The 15,137-nt window shown below is 49.4% G+C and overlaps 1 protein-coding gene across 7 annotated transcripts in view; it reads right to left on the bottom strand.

The window, feature by feature from the left end:
• Nucleotides 1–128: 128 nt before the first annotated feature.
• Nucleotides 129–15,137, bottom strand: part of GOLGA1 (golgin A1) — a 52,782-nt gene continuing 37,773 nt past the window's right edge. For all 7 annotated transcript variants that reach the window (XM_045290188.1, XM_045290186.1, XM_045290185.1 and 4 more), the window contains 8 exons: nt 10,418–10,507; nt 9,576–9,678; nt 9,359–9,480; nt 8,857–9,000; nt 3,924–3,983; nt 3,234–3,404; nt 2,690–2,776; nt 129–2,302 (listed from right to left, as the gene is read on the bottom strand). In XM_045290188.1, the coding sequence (XP_045146123.1) occupies nt 2,222–2,302; nt 2,690–2,776; nt 3,234–3,404; nt 3,924–3,983; nt 8,857–9,000; nt 9,359–9,480; nt 9,576–9,678; nt 10,418–10,507 (858 nt within the window). In that variant the 3' untranslated portion in view covers nt 129–2,221. The remainder of the gene's footprint in view (nt 2,303–2,689; nt 2,777–3,233; nt 3,405–3,923; nt 3,984–8,856; nt 9,001–9,358; nt 9,481–9,575; nt 9,679–10,417; nt 10,508–15,137) is intronic.

Genomic DNA, 15,137 nt, shown 5'->3' with positions numbered 1-15,137 from the left:
TGGGAGGTTTTTACCCGAGAAACATTCTCTAGCCCTTGAAGTTGGCCTTGAGTACAAGACACAATGTACTAAATTCAACCAGTTTAACAATATTGGCCCGCCAGACTATACCAAATCAAACACTCTTGTTGCATCTGGATTGCAAAGCTTTAATCAAAAAGTGTATTGCACCACAAATGAATTTTCTACAGTAGTTTTAGATAATACAACCCCCTAATTTACAGTATTGAGAGATCTAGAGCCAATGCTCATATAAAGGGCTATATATAGTGTATCACAGCAAGTTTTATATAGTAAAAGTGCATCAAATTACTTAGAATATTTATTCCACTTTCCCTCTTAGAGCTGAAGAAAATTCACCATGCAGGAGAAAAGCCAAATCAGTGAGCATCCCTAGGCAGCACAGACTTGGCAACAGGCACGGGTACACCTAATGGGGGGTGGAGAAGGGGGCAGCAGCTCCAGCGAGGGCCGGAGGAGCCTGCGAGAGTCCGAGCTGGCTTCCAGAGGAGTGTCGGAGCTGTTGGTGGCCAGCCTTGACCTATCAATACTTCTTGGGGATCAGCTCTCTCAAGACAGATGAAAAGATGGAAATCTTTTTAAAAAAGCAACAGCTTGTCAAAATTGCAAAACAGAAAGGATTCTTCTTTCATGTGCTCACCGGGTGAGTAGAAAACAGCATTCATTCTAAACAAGGGCCAGCAACTGCAAAGACGAGGCACCGCGGAGGTAGCAGCTAGAGTATGGTTGGTTTGGATGGCTGAGCCTTTGCTGGGACTGAAGAGATGCCCAGGGTCATGGAAACTTAGTTTAACTGTAAATCTTTTTCTATGCATCAAAAGAAATAACCCTGAAGAACTAAGCATAATTCGGAAACAACTCTCATTGTCAGGATTGAATAACTGATAGTAAATACAGGAGCTTCAGTTATTCCGTTTTTAATTCAACCCGTGAAAAGTATCAGACTAAAAATCAACAAATGGTTTGTCTTTAGCTTCCGTATGGTGGCATATCCAGGACAAGCAGGGTCTCTCTCTGGGAACAGCACACACACCTTTTCTAGCCGTCACTAGCAGTGCCATCTCAGCAAGCGGCTGGGGACCGCACTGAAGGGGGCTGCTGGACTCGGCATGGCTGCCTAGGGGACAGTAGGGAGAGCGAGGGTGGCTCCACGGACAAGCCCACTACTTCCAGTGTTTGGTTGTGGCTGGGGGAGGGCCAGCAGTGGCGTCTTTTGAATATGCCGAACTGTCTTTTAGCAGTAGAAAAAATGTGCTTAGCATTTGCTCAGTGTTTGTACCACACAGAATTAGGAGCAAAGCAAACAAAATACCACCACTTCTTCAGAGAGAAGCGGATGCCACAGAAAGCTAGTGATGCTACTCAGGGACAGGAATCCTAATTGTAGAAATCATGTCCTCTGGATGCTCGGATCTCCCTTTAAGAACGCCCGTTACATAGATTTTATAATACAGACATGTTCACAACAGTGAAGAACTTCAGCTATAAAAAATAGTTTAAAATGGTTTACCAGCAACCTATCCAAGACGGTACATTCATTAAAAAGGCAATTGAGTGTATTTGGTACTACCCTTACGATCTCTCGATTGCGAGCTTGCAGGTGCCAGAGGAAAGCTACAAGTTCATTATTCTGTGCTAGCCCCAGGTGCTGTCCAGCCACATACCTCTCAAGTTCTAGGTGGTTTCAGAAACAAGGTGGAGCAGTGTTTGCTGGAGAGGAATGGGGAAGATGCCTCTTCTCATTCATTTGAACCCACACGTTACCAGGGAAGAGGGCTTAAAGCACACCCCCCTGGGGAGTTGGAGGTGTGCAGCAGAAGCAGGTGGGTTTGGCCTGCCAGGCGCCACTCCCAGGAGCTGCCTCTTCCTTCAGCAACATCACATCAGGGTGCACTGGCTGACGGAGGCTGACAATTTGAGCTTTAGTGCAGATGGGTGCCGAGCTGGGATAGTGGCAGCACTGTGGCAATCTGGGTAGTGCTGGCGCCCTCTGATTTGGGGACCAGGAGGACAGCTCCTGCTCCCTCCTGAGGTTCATGTCAGTTTGCAGGGAAGTGGGCCTTATGTCTTGTAAACAATGTGTAGGTGCTTGTACAAAATACTGCAGATACGGTGATTAAAACCCACCCGACTGCTCTGTCAGCGTTCTTTTTCAAGAGACTGTGTCAAGCTGTGGAGCTTCATCTTTGGCAGGCGCCCTCTAGGACCATGGTATCCGAGGGTTGGAGATAGATGGCCGGATGCTGCCCTTGGGAGCTGGTTTGGATCCAAACCATGACATCTGTATTTGAAACAGCAAAGGGTCCTGAGCTGAGCATACATGGAAACAGCCACCCCTCCCCTCCTTGCCCCCACCTGCCATCCTCACTGCATCCTGACTGACCAGAAGCAGGGGGAAGAGGATAGTGTCTGTCTTGACAAAAACTTGCCAACACAAGCTGGAATTGTAGGTCATTTTCCCTTATTAACTATTTTTAATTACGTTGGTTTACACTTCTACTTTTAAAATATTTTCCCCTTTAAAAACATTGTTGTGTGTTGAGCAAGATTTGGGCCATCAACGCAAAGGGCTCTACCTGGGCCAGTGCTCAGCGATGGCCTCACTGACCATGGGCTGGGGCTGTTGGGTACGGCAGCCGGAGGCGGCCGCGGCAGACCCAAGGCCTACCTTATACTCCAGGGTTTCCTTCAGCATGTTCTCTTCCTCTGGCGAGAAGTTGAGCAACACCGACACGGCTTTTATAAGATGAAAGGCCTGAAATAAAGCAAGTTGTGCCGCCACGGGGTGGGGAGGAAGGCAAGGCTTGGGGGCTTTGGTTTTGCTCCTAGGGTGTGCAGTCCTGGTTAGCAGGGACTGGATGGGGTGAAGTCGACCACTGTGAGATGCTCTCTCCCCTCCCTCCTCACTGGGGACTTGGCTCTCTGCTTTCCGCTCTTCAGCGGGGTGCAGGAAAGCTGGGAGAATCAGGTCCCTAGACGCTGGCCTCGGCAGCCAGGTTGGAAGATGCATCTCTGCCAACAGCCCATTTCCCACGCTGGCCCCTCACTGCCCGCCGCAAAGTCAGCAGCTGAAGAACTGACTACATGTGCACATGGTGGTCCAATGGGGTGTGGGTGAGAAAAGAAGGGCGCGGCCTCGGTGGGACAGTACGCAGGGCAGGGCCTGGGCAGAGACTCAACACCCCAAATCAATGGACTTGAAAGCCCTTTACCTCGGATTCTCGGCAGGACATGAATTTCAGAACAACATGTTTCAGGTACTCAAAGTTGATTTCTCGAGCGTCAGTCAGGTCGGCAGTACTGGTGACAGACGGAGCCAGGCTTGCCATCTCGGGCCCAGGCTTCTCTCGGACCTCAAAAAGTTCATTATCGGGCCTGATTTTCTGAAAAATAAGATGGAAAGATGCTACACTGGCTAGGCATAACCATCATGCCATGGGTGGTTTACCTGGCTGGTCCACCTGCTGTTCCCATGCCACAATAGACACATCATAGGGCAAAAAGGGTCCCACTTGGGAAGGAAGCACCTACAGGTGGGTTGCTGGCTGGGAGGAGACAGCAAGGTCCCCTGCCATTTCCTCTACCCATGCTAAGGACACATCTCGCCAGGGCAGGGCACTGCTCAGCCAGGAAAAAGCCTGCTGATCATGCTGGGTAAGGGCAGCCACTATGGGACTGTACAATGCACAGAGCCACCCAAGAGGTAGGGACCATCCATTTTCCGACAACACAAGCACATGCCCAATATCATACACCATCATCTGAATTCCCAGGGACCCTTGCATTCACCTTGGGGGAAGGGCACTCTCAGGCAGGGAGGGACTCTAGGAGGGCCAGAGCACCCCAGGCCCTGGGCAGCAGAAGGGGCTGGGCAGCCGGGCCACTTCTGCGCAGGGACTCACCAGTTCCTTCTGCAGAGTCTTCTTGAGTTCCAGCATCCTCTGCTGCATCTGCTTTATGATCTGAGATGAACCCCACCAAAAGCTATTTTTTAGTGCACATTTCAGGAAGACACCCCCCCCCACCCCACCGCCTTTTGTTAGTAGTCTACCCTTGCCCTCCTGAGTCGGTGGGCAGCTTTCCTACCCAGGTTCCTGCACCTGCACGCTGTTTTCCTCATGTGATCCTGTGTTTTGCACGTCTAGTCTCTAGGCCCCACAAAGCCATGTAGGTTGTGAGAAACCCTTCCATGTAATCTATGAACGTCCCAGGGCTGCTCACCTTGGGCTCTCTCATCTGGACTGTGTCTAGACCCTGCCACCATGAACAGTCCAGCTGTAAGCACCCCGGTACCATACGCTCTCTCCTTCAGAATGATAACTGTGCTATGATCCTAAAGCAGACACTTCAGGTCAAAACATACGGTTCTCATCATCACCACTGTGTCTGGCATACCACGATCTACCCTGAGGGGTCGGTAACACCAGTGAGGTCCCCATGCCCTCGACAGACTCATCAACCAATTGCGATCACGAGGACGGCATGTGTCCAAGGGCAAAGTCCTTGGAGGGCCGTGGAGGCGGACGCTGGAAGGCAGGGCAGGCGTGGTGTTGAGGGGAGGGGTTGCAATGATAAGTGGAAACAAAATGTGCACGGAGTGTTGACTCTCACCTAATTTACAAGACAAAGTTTTAAAAAATGGATTTGCTGATGTCTGTGGGTTGTCAAAGAAAGGGTTGTGGCTGATGTTGGGTTTTGCAATTTCCTGAGATGGGAAAGAGTAGCGGGAGGAGAGCAGCACGGTGAGTGATGTTTCACTCACTTTGCATGTTTCACATCTGAGATGCCTGTAGACCTGTGGGGGTGGAGCATGCAGACCCAAGGCTCTAGCCTTCCTGGGAGTGGAGACAGGTATGTGGGAGGCAGCAGTGGGCGAGGTTCTGGGTAAGATCACCAAGGGAGTGCATGGGCCCAATTCGGGACTACAGAGGGCTGGGCCGGAGGGAAGGAGCTGAACCATGACCAGAGATGGAGAAGGAGCAGGGAAGAAGAGAACACAGAAGATGATGATCCTGTCTACCAACTGCCGCTGACTGGTCAAATTTGGAGGAAAAAATAAAATGTATTTTTGCATTTAGCAGTGCGGGCATCCCTGATGAGCTTGGCAGGTTTGTTTTCTGTGCAGCAGTAGGGGAAAAAGCCTGGTGGACTAGATTAAACAGAGAATAAGTTGCTGGGGAGGCGAGCTGAGAGACAGCAGTAGTGAGAGAGAGAGAGACTGAGGCTGAGGGCCTCTGTATGGTGACTTACACTACAGCACACTCCTAAATGAATGAATGACCCAGGAGAGAGAGAAAAAGGAAGAGGGAGGCCAGGGAGAGAGCAGGAGCAGCAGGGGATGAGGCAGCAGTAGAGGTTGTGCAGTGAGTTTGCCCCAGAACCAGGAAGGCAAGCAAGGGCTCCCGGTCCATGGGTGCTGGGTAGGTGAACTATAATGCAAAGAGACTGGTGGAAGAGGGAGAGGCTGGAAAACAGTACAATCGCCAAGGAAAGCAGCCTGGCACTTCCTCAACTAACTGGGACTAGAAATCCTGGATGACCTGCCATCCCACTACCACTACTCGGCGGCAAGTGCCTGAGAGAAACACGCACAGGACCACAAGCAGGTTCGTGTGCACCCATGCCCACTGCAGCACTCCTCACAGTAGCAGGGAGACAGACCCTAAATGCCTATTGGTGGGAGAATTGACCAAGACACACACACACACACACACACACACACACACACACACACACACACACACGATGGAATACTACGAATCACTGAAGAATACTGACAAATCTGTAAAACACCTCATGACAACAGAACAGCAAGAGGAGCAGAGCAACGAAGTCCTGGGGGAAAACCAAAAATAGAATTTGGGACCAGGGCGTGCCACCCCATCAGACTCAACCAGAAAACACTCCTAAAGGTCAACAAACAGACCTTGAACTATTTACAAGCTTTTATTTTTTTGGTCATTGGTTTTTGTTGTTGTTTTGTTGCTTTATTTTGCTCTGTCTTGTTTTTTTGTGCATATTATTATCTCTGCAGGTCTATCTAGATAAGATAGGCAGGATAAACAACTGGAGGAGAAAACAACAGGACCTACAGACGGTTCTGTGGAGACATGGGAAGGGGGAGGTGGGGGGAAAGGAAGTGGTGTTAACAAACCCAGGGACAAGGGAATAACAAGTGATCCAAAATCGGTGGTGAGGACGGTGTGGGAGGCCTGGTAGGGATTGATCAAGGGTAATGTAACCGAGAGGAATTACTGAAACCCAAATGAAGGCTGAGCATGAAAGTGGGACAAGAGGAATGTCAAAGGAAATAGATGAAAGAACTAGGAGGCAAAGGGCATTTGTAGAGGTCTAAGTACAGGTATGTACATATGTAAATATATTTATATATGATGATGGGGAAATAGATCTATGTGCATATGTTTATAGGTTTAGTATTAAGGTAGCAGATGGACCTTAGGCCTCCCTCGATGCAAGAGCACTTTGTTCTATTAAACTGGCATTACATGATGCACACCTTCCCAACACGATCACTGAAATCAAAGTGGGTAGAGAAATGAATGTACAAATGCGCTTTACACAATTGATGTGTGTATGGATTGGGATAAGAGTTGTACGAGCCCCTAATAAAATAATAAAATGATTAAAAAAAGAGTTGTACGAGCCCCTAATAAACTGATTTTTAAAAATGGAAAAAAAAATGTTTTGAAAATGATGATGACAACAAATGTACAAATTGTACACAATGTATGTATGTATGTATGTATTGTGATAAGAGCTATATGAGCCACCAATAAAATGATTTTTTTAGAAAAAGGAAAAAAAAAAAAAAGAAAACAAAGTGGGTACATAAGCAAATGTGGTGAAAAAGCTGATGCCCAGCTATCAAAAGATATAGTATCTGGGGTTTTAAAGGCTTGAAGATAAACAAGTGGTCATCAAGCTGAGAAGCAACAAAGCTCACATAGAAGAAGCACACCACCCTGTGTGATCACGAGGTGTCAATGGGATCAGGTATCAGGCATCAAAGAACAAAACATTTTATCATTGTGAATGAGGGGGAGTACGGAGTGGGGACCCAAAGCCCATCTGTAGGCAACTGGACATCTCCTTACAGAAGGGTCACGGGGAGGAGACGAGCCAGTCACAGTGCAGTGTAGCAACGATGAAACATACAACTTTCCTCTAGTTCTTAAATGCTTCCTCCACCCCGCCCCCCCATCGCCCCCACTATCATATTCTCAATTCTGCCTTACAAATCTGGCTAGACCACAGTATGTACACTGGTACAGATAGGAAGTGGAAACACAGGGGATCCAGGACAGATGATCCCTTTGGGACCAGTGGTGAGAGAGGCGATACCGGGAGGGTGGGGTGAAAAGGGGTAGCTGATTACAAGGATCTACATATAACCTCCTCCCTGGGGGACAGACAACAGAAAAGTGAGTGAAGGGAGACGTAGACAGTGTAAGATATGACAAAATACCAATTTATAACTTATCAAGGCTTCATGAGGGAGGGAGTAGCGGGGAGGGAGGGAGAAAAATGAGGAGCTGATGCCAGGGGCTTAGGTGGAGAGCAAATGTTATGAGAATGATGAAGGCAATGAATGTACAAATGTGCTTTACACAATTAATGTACATATGGATTGTGATAAGAGTTGTATGAGTCCCTAATAAAATGATTTTTTTTTAAAAAGGGAGGGAGGGGGGAAGAGAGCAAGTCATTGGGAGGATGAATTAAATTGCTGAATGCAAACATGATGATCTGATCTGTAAACCTCACCTCATTCACAAGAAAAATTCAAGAAAAACACGAGGGGGAAGAGGGGCAATTGGAGAGGAGGAGGGAAGAGAAAGCAGAAGTGCAGCTGGGATGGGGGAGTGGTGTGTCATGCCTGTCTGACTCCACAGCCACAGGGGTAGAGCAAAGATAGCAGGGCTGAGTCTGGGTTTCACCAGCACTTGCCCCGGAGCAATGTTGGAGAGGCCGAGCTCTGAAGATGTGGAGAGGCAGTGGCCATGACAATGGCCTGTGGAACCCACTGGTGTCAGGAGGGGAGCAAAAGGGCCAGGTCTGAGAAGATAGAGGAGGAACTACTGGCTGGTCATGGCGCACAGCTTACTTTACATTCAAAAGCCGTGAACTGAGGGCCAGTGTTCAGAGATGCCGCTGCAGTGGGAAAGCTGGGACAGGCCAGGCAGTTCCCACCTAGGTCAGGTTGGGGCTCCTGATGGGACCCTGAGGGCTCAGGGCTGCTGACTGCGCCCTGACACCTGTCCCTGAGCTGGCCACAGTGTGGCTACTCTGGCGCACTTGTCTATGTACATTTGCTTTCTCCTAATAAGAGGGTAAAGGAGGGTAAGAGCATGAAAGAGAAAGGATGGATACGAACTCTTTTTCTTTTTTTAAAAAAGGAAAATCTTTCAGATCTTTAAAAGATCTCAGAGCATTATATGCACACTTAATTCAGGAACAGATTTTCAAGCCAGCACACTATACTGTGCTCCCCAAATCAGCACCACCTGAGCCCCTGCCTCAGGGGTGCAGAGAGCTGGCGGCTGCCCAGACTTACAACACTTATTCACCCCTCCTACCTGACCTCAGGCTGCTTACAAACGCCTTCATGTCATCCCACACATAGCAACGCAGATTGGGGTGGGGAGGGTTCGAAGGATGGAGGACAGGAAAAGAAGACCATACAGGAGGGAATTAAGACAATAAAAAGCAGGAAGAAGTCCTTTTGATAAAAGGGGTGACCTCTCCCTTGGGGGACCCAGAAAGGTGCCGGGCAGGGAGGTGGAGATGAAACAGGCAGGCGATGAACTTGCTCACCTTGTTTTTTTCGGTAAGTTGTTGCTCCAAGCCCTGTTTCTCCTTCTGTAGTTGCCCTAGATCCATGGTCCCCACCTTGCCATTTGGGGTTCCCTCTGCAGCGGAAAACTGGTACTTGCGGTCCTTCCTGGCTTTCAGGGTTACCTGCAAGGTGGTGGCAGAGTCATGCCAGGTAATGCCCAAGATAAGCCATAAGCCTATGGGGAAGAGGAGCCAGCCTCACTCCAGACTTATGGATTGGTGCGCCAGTGGGCAGTTAGTCAGAAACCAGGTGGAAACGACAGAGAAGGTTCTGTGAGGTGTCTCCCAGAGGAAAATGGGCTTTTCCAGGCAGCACGTGACCACTAATATACACAGCCACCCACCATAGGCTCCTAATCAGGTGACCCATCCCTCCTTTAAAGGAAAGCTGAAGGCCTGGGGGGGGGGGGGGGGGCCCAAGAGGGGGGGGGGGGGGGGGGGGGGGGGGGCGAGCACACGACACATGATGCATGACACTTACGTGAGACTCGCTGACTGCGAGTGCCAGTCCCTGCTCCTCAACAGGCTCCTCGGCCCTCAGGTTCCTCAAAGCCTCCAGCTCGCTCTGCAGCTGGCGCATCTGCAGCAGGGCAGAGTCATGACCTAGGCCAGGCAGAGGGCAGGGGTGCACAGTGAGCTGACCTCTCACGGCCTGGGCCAGAAGCAGTGCACATGCTCAGCTGGGGTCGGCTGCTCACCTTGCTTCAGCTGAACAATCTCCTGCTCCTTCTGAAGAATCACTTCTGTTTTCTCCTGCAGACGCTGTTCCTGCACCTCGTTGAGTGCTGTCAGATTGGCAGCCTGGGGGAGAGAAAAAGAGATGTGAAGGAGGGTTAGCAGTGCTAACTCCATCTTCCCACGTTCCCCAAGAGTTTTGAACGCCTCCCTTAGGTCTAGAACATACCCAAGCTAGCCTCTGTCCTACAGACACAGATACATTAATTCTCCTTGGCAGGGGCAGCGAATGCTTCTCTCTGCTCCTCTGTCCTGCAGTGTGCTAATCCCAGCCACGGCCATCCTGCCCTCCAACAAGCTGTATACCCGCAGCTCTCATGTCCTGAGCGCCTGCGTCAAGCCTCGCCCAAGGGGGGGCATTTGACATGCATTTGATCATTATGAAACTTCGAGAGCTGTGATTATGCTAGATTCCTTCTCGGAAGTGACTCTGAGGACTTGCAAAAGGTCGGAGAGGCAGTGACCTGGAGGATCTGGGGCCTGAGGTGGAATCTACCTTCTCAGGGAGCCCCCACACTTCCTGCTGATAGATATGTCAGCCTACAGTGTCTGCGCAGCCTTGCTGTGGCACCGGGGCCTGGGGCTAGCAGTGGAGTACCTCTCAGCTAAAACCTGGAAGGGATGGGCATTTTTCCAGGTGATGTTTCTTTCTAAGAATAACTGGCCATCGGAATCAGAGGAGGGCATCCTCTGGAAGGGTATTTGTTGCTTCTACCTCCTGGACACCACAGGAACCACTCTGCCCACGCCAACCTGGCCGTCTGGAACTTCTCTGCCACCCCTAGAAGCCCTGCCCGAGCCCTACCTGCTGCTGGAGCTCTTCCCTTCCTTTCCGCACCTCCTCCAGAGCTTGAGCCATTGCCACGCTGACAATTTCTCGTTGGCTCCATTCTTCCTACAATCCAGAAAACAGGGAGTTGGGGGGGGGGGAGACCATGGACCTGAAACGAGTTCACATCTTCTTAGCTGCACATGTCCCCTGCAGTTCCCACAGAGGGAACACTGCCTTGCATGATCAAGCACACATTCTTCCTGCTTCTGAAGCTTCCCAGGCTGTCCTTCTGCTGCAAGGCCTCCGGTAGTCCCCTGGCAACTGTCTCTGTGGACAACCTGAGCTCTCTGGGAGCAGGCACAGCACTGAGGTTCCTTTGTCCCATGAGCACAGCGCCTAGTCTTAGACCAAGCCTGCAGGAGTTGGGCCAGGAATTGAAGCGCCAGATCAAGAGTGCATTCTTTACCCAGGACAAGTACCAAGGGTCAGGAGAGGAAGAGGACTGGAAGTAGGACACATGGACTCATGTTGAGCAGAAAATGTGTCTGAACTGTGCAATGTTAAACTGATGATGTGTTCTGTAAGCCTTCACCTAATGCACAAAAAGCTAAAAGCCAAAACAAAACAAAAACTATACAGCTGCCTCGTAGCATATTGAAATTGGACCCCAAGTACATAACACTGGAGAAAGCATAACAAACGAACAGAAGAGCTCGTCTAATGAAATCAATAAAGAACAAGAAAAAAGACTAGAAGCAATAAGAAATAATTACTGAATGCTTAACAAGGAAAAATGCCACGGGCTCATCGACATTACCACATAGGAGAGAAACTTGGGGATCTGAGAGGCTTCGTAATTTTCCCAAGGTCTTGGAGCTAGAAAGTAGCACAGGCAGATTCAAGTATCTCTGAGCGCGAGCCAAAGCACCTGACTACTAGGTTCTTCCACCACGAACAGGTAGAAGTCCCGCCCTGGCCTTCTCCAGAGCACAGGGAATATGCCCCCAAGGCAACATACACCCTCGGCCTCTTCCCTGATGCTACTGTCCCTGTATGGCCAATCCATCCCCTACACTATGGCTTTTGAGATATCTGAATACTGCTCAGGGGGAGGTCTTGGTGAAACTGTGAGGTGGGTGTCCACTCAGAGTCTCTCGGCTCTTTTTGGAGCTAAGAGTTATCATTTCTGCTTCTTATCCACATCCCACAACTCTCCGAGATTCTGGCAGGGCTGCCATTCAAGATATTCCACCAATGGCTACAGGGATAAGCATGGGCTTTAGGCCTGGCTAATCCGAGTACTCTATCCTCTTGGCCAAAACAACCTGTCCCCAAAGTAGGGCTTTGGTCACTGTGGCAGTTACATAATCTCCTGTCAACTTGAGCAAAGGGATGGAGTCTCGTCCGTCAATCAGGTCGCAGCTTGATGACCTCATTTGGAGATAAATAGCTCATTGGAGGCCAGACCCACTCTCTCTGCCTTCCCTTTCCTGCTGTTGGGGCACTCAGAGAGCTGGAGAAGACACGTGGAAACCTGCGCCAGCAATGAGATGCTTCCACTGCCACTGGAGCCACAAGACCTTCTAGCCTGTAATCTTCCAGCATGCGGCATCATTGCATGTGATGTGTGAGTCTAAAGAGGAATTTATGGACCAGTATCAGACATATGGGCTACCATAGGACTTATGGACTTGATCTGGACTGGGCTGGGATGTTTTCTCAATATACAATTACTCTTTTACATAAAGCTCTTTCTTATACACATATGCGTGTCTATGAACTTGTTTCTCTAGTCCACCTAGACTAACATAGTCACCAAGGTCACCAAAATTGACCAAGTGGAAACTTCCTTTACAACAGAACCCTTTTCATGTGGCAAAGCTGAAGGGACGGATCTCTCTCTCTGTGGAGTCACGAAGCTGGGAGGTTGCCTGCTTGAGCTGCTGTGGCAATGTCCCCAAATCTGGAGGAAGCAGTGTCGAGGGGAGGGGAGGCTGAAGAGACAAGCGTTGGGCTGATGCAGAAACACAGAGGACCTGTAGGGGACATCCTAGCTTCAGCCCAACACGTTTCATGAGCTACCCAATTCCTCTTATGAAACCTCCTTTCTAGTGAGCAGCACAGCTGGGTTAACGGAGGGAGACAGCAGCCTGTGACAAGCAGTATCTGAGGTCTACCCTGGAATGGTTGAGAGTTGTCCTTATTTATGGGAGCATGCCTGCCTCCCCCTCACTGCCCCCCAGAAGACATTTGGTGCCAGAACACAAAAGGCTGAGGATGAGACCTTGAAATATCCCAGACCAGTGGTTCTCAAGCTTCCTAATGCCACGACCCTTTCATACAGTTCCTCATGCTGTGGTGATCCCCCGCAAGAATAAAATTATTTTCGTTGCTACTTCATAACTATAATTTTGCTACTGTTATAAATCGGGTGACCCCTGTGAAAGGGTTGTTCGAATCCCCAAGGGGGTCGTGACCCACAGGTTGAGAACTGCTGTCCTAGACCATACGTTCCCAAGCTTATGTGGCCTACCACCCCTATTCAGAAAAAAAATTATGCAGTATTTCCTCGGCAATTACAAACGTATGTGTTTATATGCCAGGCCTTCTGCCTTCTCACGCTTTTCTGTGAGAAGACACTTATGACTGCTGGATGGCTAGAGACAGGGGGCCTGCCATGAGCTGGAGGACAGGAAGGCAGGCCAAGACAGAAGGGAGGCAGAGGCTCAAACCACCTTCCTGCTGGGGACCGGCGCCTGGCACTTTTCGTCCATGCTGTGTTAACCCTCAAAGTGTTTTCTGGAGGTCAAGCATGGTCCCTTTGAGTTTGGAGAAAGGAAAGGAGATTCCCTGCAGATCACCAGCTAGTGGGGACAAGTGCTGTTGCCACAGATGCGCATCAGAGCCAGGTCTGTGGGCTCCAAAGTCTCCGGGCACAGCTCAGGTTTGCAGCAGCACACACTATGGGCCGCACCACATAAGAGCCACCAGGCTCCCACAGGCAGCAGTCCTGGCATCTGGGAGCCATTTCCTGATTGAGGCTCAGAACAAATACAGAGATAACAGCAATTCTAAGTATGTGTGTAGATAATAACAGTTCTTCTTCTAAATGCAGGGAATAAAGATAGAAATAAAGGGAGGAATGGACAAATCTCCATTATTGTAATTGGAGACTGAGTACTACTATTTCAGTAATTGATAGAACAAGTAGACGAAAAAGTCAGAAAATAGATTTGGACAGTACTACCAAGAAAGACCACTGGTTGGCCACATCCCTCAGAGTACCTGACTAAATAATATTAAACTAGAAATCCCCTCTAGATTTAGGAATTAACCTCATTTCTAAATGGCTGCGGGCTGGTTTTGGACACCCACCCCTTTCTAGTTGGCTGTGTGATGTCCGGGTCTTCGGCTGGCTCGATACTAATCTCTGCCACCAGGGGGTGCTCAGGGAAATTGGAAGGCAGGAAGCCAAACCCATTGCCTTCCAGTGGATTCCGATTCCTGAATGGAGCAGAACTGCTCCAAGGGGATCCCAACGCTATCATCTTGATGGAAGCAGGCTGCCACATCTTTCTCCCATGGAGTGGCTAGTGGGTTCAAACCAACAAACGTTCAGCTAGCAGCTACGTGCTTTAACCGCTGTGCCACCAGGGCTCCAGGGGAAGGCAAAAGGAGGCAGATGCAGACGTGCTCCTTCCTGTCTGCTTCCTGTTTTGGTGAGCACTCCAGCAAAGCTTCCTCATCCACCGGACAGCAGCAACTTCTCCAGAAGCAGCAGCTGCATCTACTTCTCAGTTCCCGGCGCTGGGCAGCAGAGCGCAGCCAGCGCACCCTCCCCTAGAACATAACCCAACACCCAAACTGTGCAGTGCCCCTTCCTCAGGGCTCCCGGGTTGAGTAACGTCAGCCTCTGTACCTCCTTCCCCGGGCCCTACAGCTAGCAATGGTGTTCTACAGTTGTCGCTGCCTCCCCTGACCTCTGACTGGTTGGGCACCTGGTTAAAAATGCTATTTTGGTTTCAAATACTCTATATTCTCCCAATTCAGGTAACTAATAAGGTTTCTATTTTTTGGACTAGACTGTGAATGACATATTGAGTCAAAGAAGAAACCATGGGAAATTTGAAAGTATTTTGAAGTGATTCATAATAAAACACAATCTAAAATATGAGAGAAGCAAAGTAATGCTTAAGGAAATTCTACAGCTAAATGTCTATATTAGAAATGAAGGGGTGACCAGCCTGCATGATCACAAGGTGCCAAAGGGATCAATTACTGGTATTGAAGAACAAAAAATCATATCATTGAGTGCTCACCTCCCCATACAATCGCTGAATGGGTGCATAAGCAAACGTGAAGAAAGCTAATGATGCCTGGCTATCAAAAGAAACAGCGTCTGGGGTCTTAAAGGCTTGAAGCTAAACAAGCGGTCATCTAACTCAGAAGCAACAAAGCCCACATGGAAGAAGCACAACAGTCTGTGATCAAGAGGTGTCAAAGGGATCAGGTATCAGGCATCAAAGAACAAAAAAAATTGCATCATTGTGAATGAAGGGGAGTGCGGAGTAGAGACCCAAAGCCCATCTGTAGGCAATTGGACACTCCCTTATAGAAGGGTCACGGGGAGGAGACAAGCCAGTCAGGGTGCAATATAGCAACAATGAAACATACAACTTTCCTCTAGTTCCTAAATGCTTCCCACCCCCCCCACCCCCCACTATCATGATCCCAATTCTACCTTACAAATCTG

This window comes from Echinops telfairi, unplaced genomic scaffold (genome assembly GCF_000313985.2).
Source record: "Echinops telfairi isolate 266 unplaced genomic scaffold, ASM31398v2 ScPeMD7_32;HRSCAF=126, whole genome shotgun sequence".
Lineage (NCBI taxonomy): Eukaryota > Metazoa > Chordata > Mammalia > Afrosoricida > Tenrecidae > Echinops > Echinops telfairi.
The sequence above is the reverse complement of the archived record's forward strand: the minus strand, read 5'-3'. Positions and strand labels throughout refer to the sequence as shown.